The sequence below is a fragment of the Dermacentor silvarum genome, chromosome 1 (genome assembly GCF_013339745.2).
Source record: "Dermacentor silvarum isolate Dsil-2018 chromosome 1, BIME_Dsil_1.4, whole genome shotgun sequence".
Taxonomy (NCBI): domain Eukaryota; kingdom Metazoa; phylum Arthropoda; class Arachnida; order Ixodida; family Ixodidae; genus Dermacentor; species Dermacentor silvarum.
The window spans coordinates 139,830,534-139,850,490 of record NC_051154.1 but is presented as its reverse complement, the minus strand read 5'-3'; the positions used below and the strand labels follow the sequence as shown (position 1 = coordinate 139,850,490).

The window sequence follows — 19,957 nt, the reverse complement described above, 5'->3', positions numbered from 1 at the left end:
TTCACCACCATATCCTCCATAGCAGGCTTCTCAGGGAGGGCCTCCCAGCAAAGCAGCAGTCTTGAAGGCCCGTAAAAACGGCGCTGGGTATTGTTGATGCACGATTAAACACAAAAAATAGAAATAACTTCACCATCAAAAGGAACCACCAGCCGAACGCCAAACCTTCCGACGACGGGAAACGAAGAATGACGTACTACAATCATCCAGCAGGTTCAAGGTTCTCATATGTTAAGAGTTCAGTCAGTAGGAAATGTCAGTATGCAAGAAAGCAAAGTAAATCACAAAAGGTGCGTAAATCAAACTGAGCCCGTGCTTGAAGCATCCCGCTGTTGTCCATTAAGACAACAGCTGTGCTTATAAGGACTATAAGCGTATTTTCGTGAATTGCCATGAGTGGTTTCAGACAAAATCATCTGGTGATGTCTGAATGGTAGTTTCAACAAGGACCGTCAATACTGCGCGCTGGTGGCGACCGAATCGCACTTGAAAACACGTCACTTGATGCGTCCACATAGGCGTATAACACTTCTGTATAAAAGCTGCGGCTCTTAGTTGCAATGTAATCACCAGCCACCATTAGTTTTTTTATTCATCTGGGCATAATGTCGTTGTAAAATACTTGTAACCATGCGGGCCGGATTCATACAGATACTACGACAACGACGTATTAAAGGTATCGTCCATAAGCTACCGTTCAAAGTCTTCAGGTTGGTCACTTCTTACCTTCCCACACCATACTTTACAATTACAAATTGCCCTACTGCGAAGAATACGCCTCAATCTACCACACCAACCTGGGAATGTCACCACAAACCTGAAACACCTCCGATCACAAACACCACAGCCGAACACTGCGAGACGGTGCGGTTCAACTTGGACCCGTGTGACCAGCGCAGTCTGGTGTGGCGGGCCAGGGAGACGGTGCAGGGTGCCGGACGCCTAGAGCACTGCACGGGCATTTTGTTTTCGTCTAATTTGAGCATGTGCACCGCCTTTTGCCGCGTTCGTCAAATGCGTCAGGGCAGCGCGTGCCTCGTGCTGAGCCATTTTCGTATTATCCTTTGCTTCTCTCGTGCAGCGGCTACTTTTCTTTCTTTTTTTTCCAGGCATTTGCAGCACCCGCTCTTCTCAGGTTTCTTGTTCGTCGTCGTTGTTTAGGACATTCAAGAATATCACGCGCAATGTAACTTTCGGCTAAGGAAGAGTATATTATACAGAAATTTCCTTGTAAATTATCTGTGGCAACACTAATCTTACGCCTTTAACAGTAATTCACCCACTATTTCTGTTGCATTCTGAAAATAAGCGGATGAGCTAAGTATAATAATCGAAGTAAATACGATCCGAATAGCGTCGATTATCAGCTGAAGAAACTTTAACACAGAAAACGGCACCGAAAGAGCATGATCTTTCACGACTCTTGAAGTCAGTTTTGCAAGCCTGGCCGCCGACTCTCGGGCAGTAATAGATGCACGTGATGTTCGCAAGGAGGAAAAGAAAAAGAAGACTTCATTGAGAAGAACGCTGCTTGGACCCTGCTTGGACGCTGCTCGGACGCTGACCGCCTTTTCTCTGGTTCCTGGATCAGTGAACGTGACCATGTCCTAAGTCGGTGTGGTCATGTATCGGGCGGCGGTATTATACTGTTTGTTTGGAGTTTTCGTTTTTATTTTGAGTTTTATATCGTTTCTTTTTTCACCTTCTAGTTTAGTGTGTTGCGAGCCAGTCAGACTAACCTGATGTCTCTCTCTTCTCCCGGTCAAGGGCATTCCCCTTGGCTAGCTTCTCTCCCGGCTCGAGAGTGGCCGATAGACAAATTTTTAAGCAGTGGCAACAGGATTGTCCCTGTGGCTCTAGTACCTACCAATGGGGGATCAATTCAAATGAAAAACCCGAAAGCCATTCAAGTGGAGCTTCGAAAGGCCACCACCCACTTCCAGAAGATCACCGAGGTCCGTCAATTTGGTCGCGGTGGTATTCTGTGCTGCTCATCAGACCAGGAATGTGTTCAAGAACTTCTCAACTGTTCCGAATTTGCATCAAATCCGGTGAGCCCGCTTATTCCAGCACACCTTGCTTGCTCGAAAGGCTTAGTTCGCGGTGTCGACGCGAGCCTGGACCCATCAGAGGTATTAGACTTATTTTCAGTTGCTGGTGCTGTTTCTGTATACCGATGCAGCCGAATTATCGAGAACAAGAAGTCGCCTACGGAATCGGTCATTGTTACGTTCGCGGGAACAGCCCGTCCATCTGAAATTAAGGCATGGCCCCTAATATACAAAGTAGAGCCACTAACTCCACGACCACTACAGTGCTCGAAATGTTGGCGTTACGGGCACAGCATAAAAGGCTGCAGGTCTGTCACTCGATGCCGACTATGTGGAGAAAATCACGACAGCACAGACTGTAAATCTCAGGAGGAAAAATGTTGTCTGTGTCACGAAGCTCACGCGGCCGACTATTCGAACTGCACGGCGAAGGAGCAAGAATTGAGAATTCTTGAAGTGGTGGAACGCAGGCGATGCTCACGTAGAGAAGCGTTTATTGAGGTTCAAGGAAGAACCCAGGGCTATGCAGGTGTAACAGCTCGTCAACCCGCTGCCTTAGATATTTCTGTATCCAAGGCCATAGCAGAGGCAGTAGAGAAGGCTACAGAAAAGGCCATGGAACGACTTGCAACAACTATTTTTGAGTCCTTGGCACAAATGCTGTCTAGTCAGCTGGCGCAGCTCATTAACACCACCTCTACCCAGGTTCAAGCATGCCAAGTTCCAAATATTCTAAATCTAGGTCCAAACCAAACATCGTCACCCAACCCAGTACCTAACTCTCCTTGCGCAGGACCTTCTACTCGTGTAGAGACGGAACCAGCACCCCTAACAGATGATTATGAAGAATTTCAGGATGTAGACATGGAACTTAAGAGTATGAAACGCACCAGATCTCCTCCCCCCAAAATTTCCCCTAAGTCAAAACCTAAAAAATTTGTAAAAGAGAATCTTTCCAAGAAAGACTTCTTGAAAGATAGCATTTTAGAGCAGGCGGTCTCCGCCACCGTTCTATCTTCACCATAGGCTCTCTAAAAATCTTACAGTGGAATTGCCGTTCGATTGCTTCTGCTGCTACAGATTTATCATATATTTCTTCTGAATTTTCCCCAGACATAATTGTATTACAAGAAACCTGGCTCTCAAATGATCAAAAGTTTTTCCTAAAAAATTATCGTTTATTTCGTTTGGATCGCCCTTCTAGAGGTGGTGGCATTGCTTTCTTGATTTTAACAAAATTTAGTCACAAGGCCACGATATCGTATCAATGTATGTCTGCTGAATGTGAAATTTTACCATTAGACATAACACTTCCAGACTGCTCCCCTTTTTCCCTAGTTAATTTATATTTCCCGGCAGGAGTGCAGGATACCCGATGCCTAGACATCGCATTAGCTTCGTGCAAAAAAGACATAATACTCGCTGGTGACTTCAATTCTCATCACGTGTCTTGGGGGTTTAAAACTGACTTGGGTGGAAAACGCCTGTGGGAATGGACTCTTGACAATAACCTTTCTTGTCGAAATTCAAAAGTTGTTACGTTTGTTCGCGGCCATTCTCAATCAGCTCTAGATCTTACTTTTTCCAGCTCATCTTTAACTATATCCTCGTGGAAAACTATAGACTGTGCAATCAACAGCGACCACCTTCCTATTATATTTGAGATTGATTTCCCTGTGATTCCGCTCAGCAGTAAACATATCACATTTGTAAATTATGACAAACTTCAAAAGGAGCTGAAGTCTACGATGCTCTCCCGTATGAATATGCAAAAGGATATTAGGGCTATGAGTCTATGTGCAGTTTTAAAACGTTCCTTAAAGAGTTCAGCTTTTAATTTAAACTCCGCCACAGGTAAATCTTTTAGCCCCTGGTGGAATTCAGAATGCACGCGGGCTCACCGAAAACGGAAAGCTGCTTGGAAGAAACTTCTCTGTAATCAATGTCCGAAAAATTGGAGTGATTACCAATTCGTTGCTGCATCTTTCAAGCGTACGATAGCTAAAGCCAAACATGAGTATGACGAGAATAAATCAACTTATCTCTCTAATTCTAAAAACAAGAAAGCCCTTTTTAGATTTTTACGCTCACGAAAGATGATTCCGGTTCCAGCAAATATTGACTCTTTCGTCCTCTCGCCACGCGAATTGTCCGAATTATTGGAAAATATTGGAAAGGGCCTAGAAGATAGGTTTTCTTCAATAGTTCCACCATACCAATTGAAATCACTACCGCTAGAAGAATTTAAGGAAGTTACGTTTAAAGAATTGGCGGCTGTTGTTCGCTCTCTGCCTTCTTCAGCACCAGGACCAGATGGAGTTACCACAGCTGTGATAAAAATTCTGTATGAATTGTCTCCGCACGAAATTTTGAATATGGTAAATTATTCTTTAAAAAATGCCTGGATACCCTCAGAATGGAAAATTGCTAAGGTAATTCCGATACTCAAAAAACATGGAGGTGGATATTATTTAGATAATATTAGACCAATTTCTCTCACATCCAACTTGGTTAAACTAATAGAAAGAATTTTGAATAGCCGCATGACGACATACATAGCTGAAAACTCAATACTTAGCCCCAGTCAAATTGGCTTTATATCAGGGTGCTCGATATGGTGTGCGCACATAGATCTAGAGAGTCGAGTACTACTTGCACGTCGTAGGCGAGAATATTCAGCATTGGTGACTTTAGATCTAGCTAAAGCTTATGATTCAGTGGAACATGGACTTCTGATAAAGCAGCTAGAGATGTACAGGTTTCCGAAATACATCACGGCGTGGATTGCAGAATTTTTAAGGGAAAGAGAATTTTATTGTTTTCAAAGCGGATGTTCATCGTCAAGGTATAGACAGAAACGCGGAGTACCACAAGGATCAGTGTTATCTCCTGTTTTATTTAATATATTTTTAAGCTCCATCCCTTCGCTCCATGACATTCATGTATACGTTTATGCCGATGACATCGCTTTTTTCGCGTCCAATGATGATCTAAATGCACTGTATCAATCGTTACAAAATTACTTATGCATGCTTGAAACCGGGATTGCTAACATACATATGTCTCTGAACGTTAGAAAAAGTGCTCTTCTTGTCTTTCCTTTAGATGTTCCCATTAATATTTCATTGGTGTATCGTCAAGAGTTCATTCCCCAAGTGAATTGCCTTAAATACCTGGGAATCACGTATGATGGGTGACTAAACTGGAGAAGCCACATTGAAAGAGTTGCGTCTAAGGCAACTCGTGCCGTGGGATGGCTACGTAAGATCAGTCATCAACGATATGGGCTGCGAAGGCATACATTAATTATGATATATAAAATGTATGTCCGACCGATCATGGAATTTGGAAGTGTCTTGTTTTCTGGTAACCCAGCTTATAAAATTCAACCTCTGATAATATTAGAAAGGGAAGCTCTGCGATTGTGCCTTGGACTCCCTAAGTTTGTTGCCAACACCGTGCTGTATATGGAAGCACGAATGCCAAGCTTAAAAAGCAGATTGAGGATGCTTACAGTCCAAACGTATTTAAGAATTTACGAATCTCCTCAAAGAAGACCTATGTATATTTTTATTAACGAACCAAGTTTATTCTTTAATAGTCATTGGTCGCGATTACACACCCCTCAGATCGTATTCGTACAGGCACTGCTATCACCATTGAATGTACACATTCAACACATTCAACCAACAAGTCAATCAAAAAGAAGCCTCCAGATAGAATTTGACGATATTTTCCCCTCAAATGCAAAACTAATGCCATACCAATATTTAAATGATCAGTTACAAGATTACCTCTCTCACCTGGAAACAAACAATATCATAGCCACTGATGCTTCACAGTCCGAAGAGAAGGCTGGCGTAGGCATTTTCTCTCCTTCTCTTAATTGGTCCTTCTCTATTCGTCTTCCAGATTACACACCTATTTTCATAGCAGAATTATTGGCCATTGTCCTAGCGCTACGTAAACTCCCTGCAAATCAATCAACAGCTGTCGTAGTTACAGATTCTCTATCGGTATGTGTGTCGCTTTCCACGGAAACGAATGCAGCTCTCCTTAGCTTGTTTCACAATTTAGTCCCTAAAAGTTTACAAAAAATTAACTTGCTGTGGGTTCCTGGACACCGCGGTTTATATCTAAACGAAATGGCCGATTTATTAGCAAGAACGTCTCTAAGTGGGCCTTTGATCCCTGTTTTACCGGATACTTCTTACGTCACTGCATCGAGATACAGAAAATTTTGTTTGCAAAATGATTTAAGCAACTTACCGCTGAAACCATCTACAGACTTTCAGCATCTAGGTTTTTGCTGGAATAAACAGTGGTGCACTTCTCGGCAGTTGGAAGTTACTTACACCAGACTACGCTGTCGCATCCCGCAATTGAATTTTTATTTACATAGAGCTGGTCTCACGATGTCCCCTCTATGTCACAACTGTAAGGAAATTGAATCAATAGAACATTACTTTTTATCATGCAGACGCTATTCACGCCACAGAAAATTATTACTGGAAGCTCCACTTTACAAAATTGGATTAGGTTTAAACATACCAGTATTGTTATCATTGGGGGCTTCAGCACTAGGCTATAGTCACAGAGACGTGTGTTGCGCAGTATTTAATTTCTTAACTGAAACAAAACGATTACCCTGCTAATTATTGTATTTGTATTCTACACATCAGATGCATTCATATCACCTAAATTGATTTCTCCAAATTGTTTTGTTAATATTACCTCCCTCTGATTGTAACAATTCTTCACTTTCACCTTTTTCAATCAGTCTGACTGCTCGCTCGCGTGCTAATCTGGTTAGTGCGACATCTGTCTTTTTTGTCTTTTACTTGGCATTTCTTGTTTTCTTGTTTTAAAATATGAATTTTCTTTAGCATTCCCACTGCCGCCCGATTCTTGGCCTATCCCCCTTAGTGGGTGCGAGCCATAACGGAGGTGCATCATCATCATCATCATCATCATCAAGAACGCTTGATGGCCGAAGCCGTGAGTAGTTTTCCTGCCGGTTGCTTCGAGCTAAGCCGTAGGCGCGGAGCCACACTGGGAATGCAAGATGGCACCTCCCGGCCGCCTTGTGGTAAGTAGTCAGGCGACAGGTGGGCCAGCGTTACCGTCACAAATCGTCGTTTTTCCTGTTTCGGTGTTTTGTGGGTGACTGGTCTGACAATGGCGAATATACCGGCGCAGGTTGGGGTGCCATGGGATCGACCCGGAACAAGAACGTCCCCAACCGACGCGTGTTGGCGGCTGGAGCGGACTGCTGGGTTGAGGCCACCCCGGAGAATTCGGAGCTCCCTTGCGTCTACGGGGGCGTGTGCCATTGGGAGCGTGGCAGATCAGCAAGTAGCACCACAGGCCGTGCAAACGTTGAATGCAACGAAGAAGGCCACATGAGCCGTGACTGTCCCACTGCTGAGTCTGCAGGACGACGAGGCTACGGTCGACGCTACTTCAAGTGTGGTGAAGAAGGCCACATGAGCAGAGACTGATTAGCCGCTAGACTTTCTCTGTGTCCAAATTAGACGTTTTGTGTGTATTTTGTTCTTTAGAAGTCCGTTTATTTCTTCGTAAATTTTGAAATTTGTACTTTTTTTCCTGCCACTAATGATGATAAATTAATATGTTATTATACTTTATACTAACTTGCATTCCTTTCCTGTGTATATTTTCGGAATTTTTACATTTTCATGCGTATATATGTGCGGCGCATCTAATTCTTCGCACCGTTACAGTCCACATCAAATGGGCAATTCTTTTTGCACAGAACGCAGCCATAAGTGAAAGTACATGTGATCCAACAAAAAATCATGCGCTTATCAAGCGTCAAAGCGTCGAATCGTCAAGCGTCAAAGCTCGCAGATGCGAAATCACAGAGAAGGATTTGTGTTGTTCGAATTATTATGGTTCGTTAGCAATGGGGCATTCCACGTCAAGACCGACGCGAACAAAGATAAGAAGAAACGACAAACAAAGAAAAAAAGAAAGAGGCGACGTCACCTTTTGGTTTCAATTTCGCGATATATAATCCTGCGATTAATGCCACCACTTTGAAAGGCAGCAGCACAGCTGTTGTTGTTGTCGCCTGTTGTCTCGACGCCTATTTCGGCTGAGCCACGCGGTGAACGAAGGTGACGTTTACAGTGATGATGATTATATACAGGTGAAGAAGAGGAAGGATTAATATTGTGCTCACAGTATTTTTAATGTTTTAGCACTGCGCAAACTATCCCCGAATCAATTGTCAGCTGTCTTAGTAACAGACTCTCGGTCGGTATGTGCGTCGCTTTCCTCAGCAACGAGTAAAACTATCTTAAAAGTGTTTCAAAATTTAGTCCCTACAACGTTACAAAAAACTAATTTGCTCTGAGTTCCAGGACACTGTGGTTTATACCAAAATGAAATGGCAGATTTATTAGCCAAAACATGTTTAAATGGACCTGTGATTGATATTTTACCCGATACAGCTTACATCACTGCATCGAGATTCAGAACGTTTTGCCTACGAAGTGACTTAAGAAATTTATTGCTGATCCCATCTACAGACTTTCAGCATCTCGGTTTTGGCTGGAACAATCAGTGGTGTCCTTCTCGGCAGTAGGAAGTTACATACTCCAAATTACGCTGTCGCATCCCGAAATTGAATTTCTATTTGCATAGAGCTGGTCTGACGATGTCCCCTCTGTGCCACAATTGTAAGGAAATTGAAACAATAAACGACTACTTTTTATTATGCCGACGTTATTCAAACCAGAGAAAGATATTACTTGAAGCTCCACTCTGCAAAATTGGATTAAGTTTAAGTACACCACTGTTATTATTATATGGGGCCTCCACCCTCGGCTATTGTCACAGGGACGTTTGTTGCGCAGTGTTAGAATTTTTAACCGAAACAAGACGATTACCCTGCTAATTATTGTAAGTTTATTTTACATATTAGATCACTAATCATTTCACTGAAATTTGTTTCTCCAAATTCGTTAGTAACACTGTATTTATTCCGACCTTGATTGTAACCTTATTTAAAATTCACCCTTCAGTTAGTCTGACAGCTCGGCACACTAGTCTAGTTATACCAAATTTTCTTTGTTTTTGTTTTTGCTTTCTTTTACTTTACGTTTCTCATTTTCAAAAAGAATATCTTTTTAGCTACCTTCTGCCACCCAATTATTGGCCTATCCCCCTTGTGGGTGCAAGCCACGATAAAGGATCATCATAATCATCGTATCATATGCTCCTTCACTGAGCGCAATTAGGCTTCCACTAGGCAATCCATTTGTATACTCGACTTGATGAGTGGTTGAAGCCGAGATCACCTGTATAGCAGGCAAAGCGATGCAGCGCAACATCGACCGTACGGCTGTGGCGTCCTATCACATCTATCTACAAAGCACCGCTTCTTTCCGTACCGACCAAAGCATTCGGTGTTTGGTTCTGGGCGCATCGTCCCAAGGAGCCCCAAGGAGCCCGTCGGCCACCGCAGCCGCACGAAGGAAGCTAAAGTGAACACTTGTCCTGGCTTCATAACTCAGTAGCCTTAACTGAACACGTTGAAGGCAATGAAAGCAACCTCGGAAAGACCAGCGCAAACACTGTACTTCTCAATTGTGAAACTGTCAGCACAGGAATTCAGAGACCCCGTGAAGGACCCGAATTCATGCGAGGAGGCATGTAGACGAAGTTTGCGAGCGTGCTTTCCCAAATACGTCGCAAATGCCGTACTATACCTGGAAGCCAGAATACAACCCATTTTATGTCGATTTCGCCTTCTGACCACTCAGACTTTCTTTGACCATTCAGACTTTCTTAAGACTATATGAGCCACCATTAAGATATCCTCAAATAATTTCTATCTCCGATTCAGAATTATTTTCTTGCCGAAATATACCGCGTATACGAAAACGGAAAATTGCCGAAAACACATTTCATTTCTACACATAATTGCATTACTTTACTTTATTGCTATGTAAGATGAAACGATAGAGCCACATATGCAAAGGTTTCTGAATTTTCCTTTGGCTACCAGTGTCATGGCGACGCTTATTGCTAATATCGAAAGTACCTCCAGTGTCCACTGCCGGGTAGTAATCCACTAGCGTTTAAGAATAAAAGCTCCATCTGAACCGGGTGTACGCCATCAACAAATGCGTTGCTACAATCTATAATAAAAAAGAATAATCTTCACAAAAAGGTGAAATTGCAGCCTTTCAACACAGCTTTGCGAACCAAATTTAAGAATTATAGCAATATCCTTTCTGGTATCCTTAAACGCGCGAAACGGGACTATTATGAAAGACGGATAATTCAGAACGGAACGAATACCAGGCGTAATTGGGAGCTCAATAAAGAATTTCTTATATTACTGAGTCTAACACGGGCATAAAAAAATAATTTATAACAATATGGAATGCACAAACGAGGCTGAGATATCAAATGCTTTTAGTGATCATTTTGCCGCTTGCCAGAATACGCTATCGCCTAGTGTTCTACGCCATCTCCCACGTAGCCCTCAGTCCTTTTTCCTCCGACCAGTTTCTTCCGAAGAAGTCCTAAAGGTAATTTCTTCTCTTAAAGTTACTGGACCTGGCCTAGATTCTATCCAGCCTTCTAGAATAAAACTGGTTGCGGCAGACATATCATTTGTTTTTGCAGATATCGTTAACAAAATCTTTAGAACAGGTATATTTCCTGATTTGCTAAAACGTGGTAAAGTAATCCCTGTGTTCAAAAAGGGTTCTCGTGAAAACATTAATAACTACCGCCCAATTTGCATTTTGCCGTTTTTTAGTAAGGCCATTGAAAAACTTATTTACACTCGTCTAATGCACTATCTAAATAAATTTAACCTTCTTTCTCCATTCCAATTTGGTTTTAGGCAGGGTTATTCGACGGAATTGGCATTAATTAACTTCACGGATAACATTAAACGATTTATTGACGAAGGGTTTGTTGCAGGAGCCATATTCATCGATCTAACAAAGTCATTTGACACTCTAGATCATTCTATTCTTCTGTATAAACTCGAATCTTTCGGTATTACTGGTCCACCTTTAAATCTTATTAGTAGCTACTTGTCTAACAGGCCTCAAGTAGTGTGTCTTAATGGCCAGTTCTCTTCTACTAAATTAATTAACTGTGGCGTTCCCCAAGGCTCCATACTAGGCCCATTGTTGTTCTTATTATTTATAAACGATCTACCTAATGTACTTACTACTTGTAACTGTTTGTTATATGCTGATGACACGACCATTTACTCATCGCATAAATCGCTTACCGAGCTTCAAGAAACACTTAACACCGATCTTAACAATGTGTATTCATGGTGCATTGATAATCAACTTCAAATCAATCCTTTAAAAACAACGTTTGTACTATTTCATAACCCACAAACTATGATTTCTTCTTCCATGACTGTCTCGTTAAATACTTTTGTTATACCGACATCTGATACTGTTAAATTCCTGGGTGTTACTCTCGACAAACATCTTAAGTTCAATAGCCATGCCAACTCATTAATAAAAAAGGTTTCATTAGGCATCCGCATTATCATTAAAACGCGTTCATTCTTCCAACCTCATGTGATTTGCTCGTTGTATCATGCTTATATTAATAGTCATTTATCATACTGTTTATCTTCATGGGGTAATACATATGCCATTCATCTCAAACCACTTAGACGTCTTCAAAATCAGGCAATAAAATTAATGACTTTTAGCTCATTCCGTTGCCATTCTTTACCTATCTATCAACATCTTCGCATTTTACCCATTCAACAGCTGTTCTATCACAAGTTGTCACTCATTACATTTCGCCTCTTTCATCGTGAAATATCATTAGACAGCCTTCCTTTTGATAACCTCATGAACAAAAATAATACTAGGTTTTCAGAACGCAATAATCTTCTCTTACCTAAAATCAGATCCAACTATGGAAAATTTACACTTCGCTTCTATGGTATTTCACTTTGGAATCGCATCCCTGCTAATATTAAGTCATCTCTTTCATTGCAATTTTTTAAACACAATATGAAAAGAATACTGTTAGCAGAACCATCTTTTCATTTGTCGTAAATACATTTTTCGTTACATTACTTCTGTTACTGTATCGTTAGGCTTCATATTTTTGTAAAAGAATTTGTATTTGGATTGTTCATTGATATGTAGAAGAGCGAAATTTTTAGTTACGCATTACTAGATATTCCTGCCTTTCATTATTGATTGTGATATTATTTTATAGCGCTGTTTTAATACCTATCTAATTGTTTTCTATTTATTATACCTTGTTCCCTATGAATTGTATTTTTGACGCGTTTTTTTCCCTTTTTTCTTTTGTTTGTTCGCCCTCTTCTTGCTGTTCTAATACTCTTATGTATCCACTAATGATAGGAGGTCCCCCTGGCAGTTTCTTACTCTGGGACCTCCTGATACTGTATATAATATGTAAGCCCTTTTTTCTTTGTACATGCAATAACATGCAATAAACATGCAATATACTCGTAAGCTCAACCATTGCCCTGCGCCACTATGTCTGTACTAACAATTCCAGTATATATGTGGATAACACAGAACATCGCGTCTAGATTTTACCCGATTGAGGGGCTTTAAGACACGGGGAGACTGAAGGCGTGGGTCGTAATGGCTCTCAGCACGAAAATATAAGTTTTCGGGCGAAGTTTGAATTCAGCAACATCTGCAATGACGCACTTGGATCGAAAGAAAAAAGCAGCATCATTGTTACAGTTGCGGCGCATGGTATATTTCCCTCGTAGCACACCGTAAACCAATTCATCGGTTTAATTTCGGTATGACAGTTCAGCGCACTACACCCCCTTATTGTGCCAGAGCTGTCTGCACATCGCCACACAGCGACTGCTCAAGCAGTTCCGCACAGTAAAACATTTGCCACCGAGGCAGAAGCTGATGATAAAACCATGGTGCAAGAAAACAAAACCGTGTATGAAGATATCAGCAGTACTTGATCGGTCGGATCATGCGGAATCTTTGCGTCGCCTCCAACTAGTCGGCTTCGCTGCATCATAGCGAAACTCGTTTTGACGACGTCATGGCGCTTGGCGAATGGATGCACTGGGCGGGTCCTGGGTGGAGTGAGCGGTACGCAGAAAACAGTCATGCAACTCGGGCTTCCTGCACGAGCCATATACAGGAACACTAATGTTAAGCAACATCGTTGTTTTTCAGAAATATCGAGCCCTCGCAACCACTACGGCTACACAGATGGAGGCGATTGTGAACGATTAACCATTCGGGAGTAAGAAAATCTGCTATTTCTGGACGCGGAGGTTTCCAGTATAACGAGCCATAACTGCACGTTCACGATGGTATTCTCACGCGAACCAAAATGAAGGTGCAATCTTGTCCGCTGTAATGAGCGAGCATTTAGTGTCAGGAAATGATTCGTATAACCTCTTCACAAGAGATCAATTCTGCGGGGACATACACCTGTTGTGTGTGCTTCAGTTCCAGCGATTAGATTTTCCTCTGCTGTTGCTACGCTATGAAATTTGGCTAGCTTAGAAATATGAGCAGAACTCGGTTACTATATATTCGCAACAAAAGAGAGGTGAATTATAGAAACGTGAATAAAGGCACATGGTTGCTTCTTTTACTAAATTTGAGGTCCACCTGCCGCGTAAGGTGAATGCTGTTGGTGTGCGCCCCTTTCATTGGTTAAAGTGTTGAGCAGTGCTGAGCGTTTTAACGCTTGCCGCTAGGTGTATATATATATATATATATATATATATATATATATATATATATATATATTATAGCAAGTTTGTGTTCACGTCCTTGTTGTTCTCACGCTTTTTATAAAAAAATGTTTGATAATGCCCCTCTGTGTACGCGCAAGTTTCTATTCACATTGTTTGTTGCATTCCTTTCGTTATTTTTTCTATATTTTTTCACTTTTATTACGGAGAAAGTGGAGAAAGTGTATAAATTGAGCGGTGTGTGCTTGTAATCGCCGTCGTGGTGAAGGTCGGACACCGGCCGAAACGTCAGAAAAGTCCTGTTATATGTTTGTCCTACGTGCTTCTATTTGCTTAATTATTTCTGTGCCGGCTCCTGTGATTATTTGCTTCGCTGATATATATATATATATATATATATATATATATATTATAAGCACATTCACCGTACTTCATCGTTCTCATTTGCATATAGCCATCATCATCCCTGTTTGTCTTCTTCGTGTTTGAATCGGGGCCGTGCCTGCGGAATAAACGGGTCTGCCACTGCTGCCTGTCCTGGTCATCGTCCGTCTTTCAATATATACATGTATATATATATATATATATATATATATATATATATATATATATATATATGCAGTCACCCTCTAAATATTTAGGGTGTGAGTTTTGAAATTTTACGGAATTTTTATAATTAGCCTGTGGCAGGTAGCACAATTCCTTTCGTTGAGCTGGGTTATTCGATGAGGCGACCAGAAATCGAACCACATATATTCAACGAATTACCGAAAAATGAATGACTAATTAACTTCTTAGTCAATTACTTTTCGACACTTATTGCAATTTTCTAATTGTAGACGGTGAGCTTGCCTGGCGTATCCACTTGGAATGAATTTCCAGAACGACACCAATTTGGAGATATGCGCCTTCAAACTCGCAGTAAAAATGCGCTGTTGTTCCACTGTTTTGCCAAAATGCTGTTCTATACATTGAAGCACAAAAGTAACTGGAACGCCCATGTATTTTGTCTCACACTTTGGGAAATAATATCTCGAAACTGGTGTCATCCTGGAAATTGATTTCAAGTGGATGAGTGTTGCAAACTCACCGGCTACAATAAGTGAATTGCAATATGTGTCGTAAAGTATTCCGCTGATTTTTGTAGCGCTCTTGCTGTTGTACTTGATAAATTACCCTTCGACAACAAGAACGTATTTGTAATGGGCAATATTAATATTAATCTACTCGACACTTCAAGCCGTGTGTGTATTGATTAAATCAGCTGTTTTTCTAAGTTTGGCTTACATTCTCTGATAAATGTGCCTACTCGTCGTGTTAACGACTCGAGTTCGTTACTTGATCACATACTCTCAAATTTTGATGAACATATCTATTTTCGTGCACTCGACTGCGATATCAGCGATCACCTAGCAGTGTTTTTTTCCTTACTAAATCTGTAGCGCACGTCCATCTGCCTGACCTTCGCATGGCTTTGTTAGAAATGAATGTGTTCGTATTATTTCGATCACTGAGTGGTCACATTTTGTTAACTTCACAGATTCTGAGGTTGCTCTCTCTGAATTTTATTCTGTCATTACTGATGCGATACAGAGATGCACAACAACTACACCATTCAAAAGGCGATATCGCGCTCCACGCGCCCCTTGAATTACTCAATCTCTTCTTTCTTCTTTACGAAAGAAGGATAACTTATACAAAAAGAAAACGGCAGCCATTCAACTGCAAATTAAAATCACGCTATGAAAAGTATTCTGCTGTATTAGCTACTCTTATCAAACCAGCCAAGCGGCACTATTACAGTAAGCAGCTGCAGGATTGTGGAAAGGATTCAAAAAGAAAATGAAAACTGCTAAAATCAGTTTCTTAACAAAGTAAAGCCACATAAGCAAGTGACTTCGGTTGTTCAGGATGCCTTATGCATTAAAGATTCTTCAGCGATTGCAAACGCTTTTTCTGAACATCTCTCGTCTGCTTGCTTTGACACCTCTTCATCTCCTTACTCCTGCACTATTCCCCGTTATCCTCATTCTTTTTTTTATATCCTACATTTCCTGAAGAAGTGCAATCGGTTATTACCAATCTGCGCGCCACAGGCCCGGGTTTAGATAACATCAATGGTGATGTCATAAAATTATCAGTCCTTTAATCGCTCCTGTGCTCTCTCACATGTTTAACTTGATAATTAAGACCGGAGTTTTTCCACAACAGTTCAAGGAAGCAAAGGTATTGCCTGTCTTTAAAAAAGGGGACTGTAAGCTTGTCGAAAATTACAGGCCAATTTCTGTGCTTCCTTTCCTAGACAAGGTTTTAGAAAAAGTAATTGAAATCCGCCTTAGTAAATACCTCACAAAGTTTCATATTCTCTCTGATTCTCAGTTTGGTTTTCGTGAGGGGCTTTCTACTAATATAGCTATTTCTAACTTCACTGACACAATTAAAAGATGTATTGATAATGGAATTTATGCTGGAACTATTTTCGTTGATTTTGCCAGGGCTTTTGACTCTATTGACCACGATATACTTCTTACAAAACTGGAGCGTTATGGCATAACTGGACCAGCCTTAAACTTTTACGGAGTTTTCTGAACAATAGGAAACAATGCATTTCTATTAATGGCGCTAACTCCCACCCAATTACTGTAAAATGTGGCGTTCCTCAAGGCTCTATTTTGGGACAGATTCTCTTCTTAATCTTCATTAATGATCTCCCCTAGTGCCTATATTCTTCACAGTGCATATTATATGCGGATGACACCACCATTATTTCTTCCCATAATAAACTTGACAACCTAATGTCCAACCTTGAAACGGATTTCAACTATCTTCATAATTGGTCCTCTATAAATAAGCTAACAATTAACGTAAAGAAAACGTGCTTTATGCTTTTTACGTGTTCTCAGGAAAAAAAATTAATTCCTCGTTCTCTATATATTCAATCACAAGAAATCAAAACTAACAGTAGCACTACCTTTTTAGGTGTTGTTATTAACTCTAACCTAAAATTCCGTGACCATATCTTGTCTGTTATTAGGAAAACCGCACCAGGACTTCGGGCACTAATTCGCGCTCGAGCTTTTTTTGATATCACAACACTTGTCACATTATATTAGGCATTTATTCACAGTCATATCAATTATTGTATTGAGTCCTGGGGCAGCACTTATAATATCCATCTATCACCTCTCCTAACCCTTCAAAAACAAGCTGTTCGTATTATTTCTTTTGCACCTCGACAATCTCACTCACTCCCGTCCTTTCTTACCAATCGCGTACTACCTTTATCCCTATCCTATTACTATAATCTTGGTCTATTATTTTTCAAAGTTTTTCATCGCTATCTCTACCTCGATATAATTCCATCATACTGTATTCGTTAATTCTAACTGCACCCGTTTTTCTGTTAAGGGTAATCTACTTTTGCCTAAGGTACGCACTAACTATGGAAAACAAACTATTCTTTTTTCTGCTATATCACTCTGGAACTCCGTGCCTACCGACCTAAAACAATGTAACTCCCTTTCCATATTTAAATCTGACTTAAGGGAATACTTATTTCAATAAAAAAATAACAGTTCTAATTATCTTGCTATTGTCTATGAATGTATTCGTCACTTTTTCAAATTTATTGTGCTGACATGTTATACCATGGTATTATTATTTTTTCTTTTTTGGCTATGTTCTGTCGGTTTTCTTTTCTATTTTTTGTACAGCTTTTATTTTTTGTAACTTGGTTTTTTTATTATATGATTATGCAGGATATTACTCTAATTATTTCGTCTTTCATGTGCTTATTGATTTTTCACCTATGTATTGTTAGTTTCGCATCATTACTCGATATTTATTTCATCGTAAGGGGTCCCGCCTGCAGTTTTCACTTTGGGACCCCTTCCTGCGTATACTACTGTCTATGTACTGATTTACTTATCAATAAAATTGAATTGAATTCAAAGTAATGAAGAAGTTCATTATTCAATTTTTGTTAATTATTTAAACATGTGTTTCAATTTCTCGGACTACTAATATTCGACTCTTCGAATAAACCTGCTCAACGATAAGAATTATGCTACCGCAGGCAATTTTTTAAAATTTCGTAAAACTTAAAAATGAAAACCCGGTTTATATAGATGTAGAGAGAGAGAGAAAAAGAGTGAAAGAGCAGCTTGGATGTCGTCACCGTTCGAACGTTGTCGTAGATCTGGTGCTTTGTTTACCACGTGCGAATCCTTGCTACTTCATTCGTATTCGAATCGAGAATTTACTATTCTTAATTGCGGAATATTCGTTTCTGTTCGATTATAAGAAATAAGGACAATTATTGGAGCCTCAAGGGAGAGGATCTATGTGAGTGAGGACTGCTCTGATTGGGGCTGCTGCAGGAGAATCTATTTATTATTTATTTATTTTATTTATGAGTACCTTACAGCGCCCTCGTGGGACATTGTGTAAGGGGGGCAATACAGCATGTACAGAATAGAGAAATACACATAGGTGAAATATTGATTATTACAGATGTAAGTGAACACACGAACAGAGAAACGCAAAATATACTAAAACAGCAAAGTGTAGTGTCTGAAGGCGTTACACAAAAGATAATATAAAGCAACTATTTAAACACCAACAGTTTAACAAGATATGATAACTGCCGAAAAAGTATTACGCAAATAACTGTACACAGACGATAAAATAAAAACAGGTGAAAAAAGCATCGCCAAAACTATAAAAGCAAATAAAAAAGAAAGAAAAATCGTGGTGTTACCCACTGTGTCTGAGCGAACACGCGGGGCAAATAACATCTGCTTAATCCTAATTGTTATTGAATATTGACACGTATAGATGTTTATCTTTCACCGGTGGCCGCTTTCCACCGGCTAACAAATGTTAAACGTTATCGCTCGGCGCAGGACGCGCCTGTATCGGAAGTTTCTAGAACGTTATCGATGCTTCTTTCCATTGCCTGTTTTCACCGACGCTTATGTTATCTGATTGCATGACTGACGCGAATTGTCTAGAACTTTCTGGAAGACACGCGGGCATCAGGGATTAATCTAGAACCTTCGATGACTCAGGTATAAAAGCCGACGCGTTTCGCCGCTGATCAGATTTTCGACGATCGCCGACTGTGTTCGCCGCTATCGTTGTGCTTTGAGTGTACCTTGCTTTTGTGGGCACAGGTTCGCCCAATAAACAACCAGTTTCGTTGTACACAGTTTTACGACTGTTTTCTTCATCGTCACTACTACGTGACATCTGGTGGAGGTGCTTTTGTGTCCATGCAGCGGACGCCCCCGCAAAGCCGCGACCCAAGCCCGAAACCGGAGGACGAGACCAACGTCGCCAAGGACCAGCGAGCTAGCCGTAGGCAGCAAGGTCTTTTGCCAGAATACGGACTTCTTCCCGAGAAGACCACAGCGATCAAGGCCAAGTCAACGACCTCAATGGCAGCCCCAGCGTCCCCCATCCTGCTGCAGCAACCTCGGGAGCCACCGACCTTCCGTGGATCATCAGCTGAAGACCCTGAAACATGGCTGGAGACGTACGAGAGGACCGCGACATTCAACAAATGGAGCGACGATGACAAGCTGCGCCATGTCTATTTTTCGTTGGATGACGCTGCTCGGACATGGTTTGAGAACAGGGAGACCACCCTGGTGACTTGGCACCTATTTCGCGAGAACTTCGTGAGGACCTTCACGAGTGTCGTACGAAAAGAAAGGGCTGAAGTTCTCCTGGAAACCAGAGTTCAATTGCCGAACGAGAGCATCGCGATCTTCACGGAGGAGATGACTCGCCTCTTCCGCCACGCCGACCCCGACATGTCTGAAGAAAAGAAAGTTAGGTTCTTGATGCGGGGCGTCAAAGAGCATCTATTCACTGGATTGATGCGCAACCCGCCCAAGACTGTGGCAGAATTTGTTTCGGAGGCGACAACGATCGAGAAGACGCTTGAAATGCGAGCCAGACAATACAACCGCCGTGCGCTGACAAACTACGCCGAAGCTCAAGCTCTAGGCGCCGACGACCTGCACGAGACGATCAGAGCTGTTGTACGGGAAGAACTACAGAAATTATTCCCAAGGTCGCAGCCTCAGGTGACTTCAATCGCCGACATAGTTAAAGAAGAGGTTCAGCGATCACTGGAAGTGCCAGAAGTTCCGGCATCGCCTCA

The 19,957-nt window shown here is 41.3% G+C and overlaps 2 protein-coding genes across 3 annotated transcripts in view; both read left to right on the top strand.

Annotated features, from left to right (window-relative positions):
• LOC119436134 (neuropeptide-like protein 31) overlaps positions 1-19,957 on the top strand; it is a 333,767-nt gene that overhangs the window by 61,572 nt on the left and 252,238 nt on the right. The gene's annotated exons all lie outside the window — the stretch shown is intronic.
• LOC125942673 (uncharacterized) overlaps positions 7,034-19,957 on the top strand; it is a 28,430-nt gene continuing 15,506 nt past the window's right edge. The window contains exon 1 of the mRNA XM_049660931.1: positions 7,034-7,140. Within this exon, the coding sequence (XP_049516888.1) occupies positions 7,038-7,140 (103 nt within the window). The 5' untranslated portion in view covers positions 7,034-7,037. The remainder of the gene's footprint in view (positions 7,141-19,957) is intronic.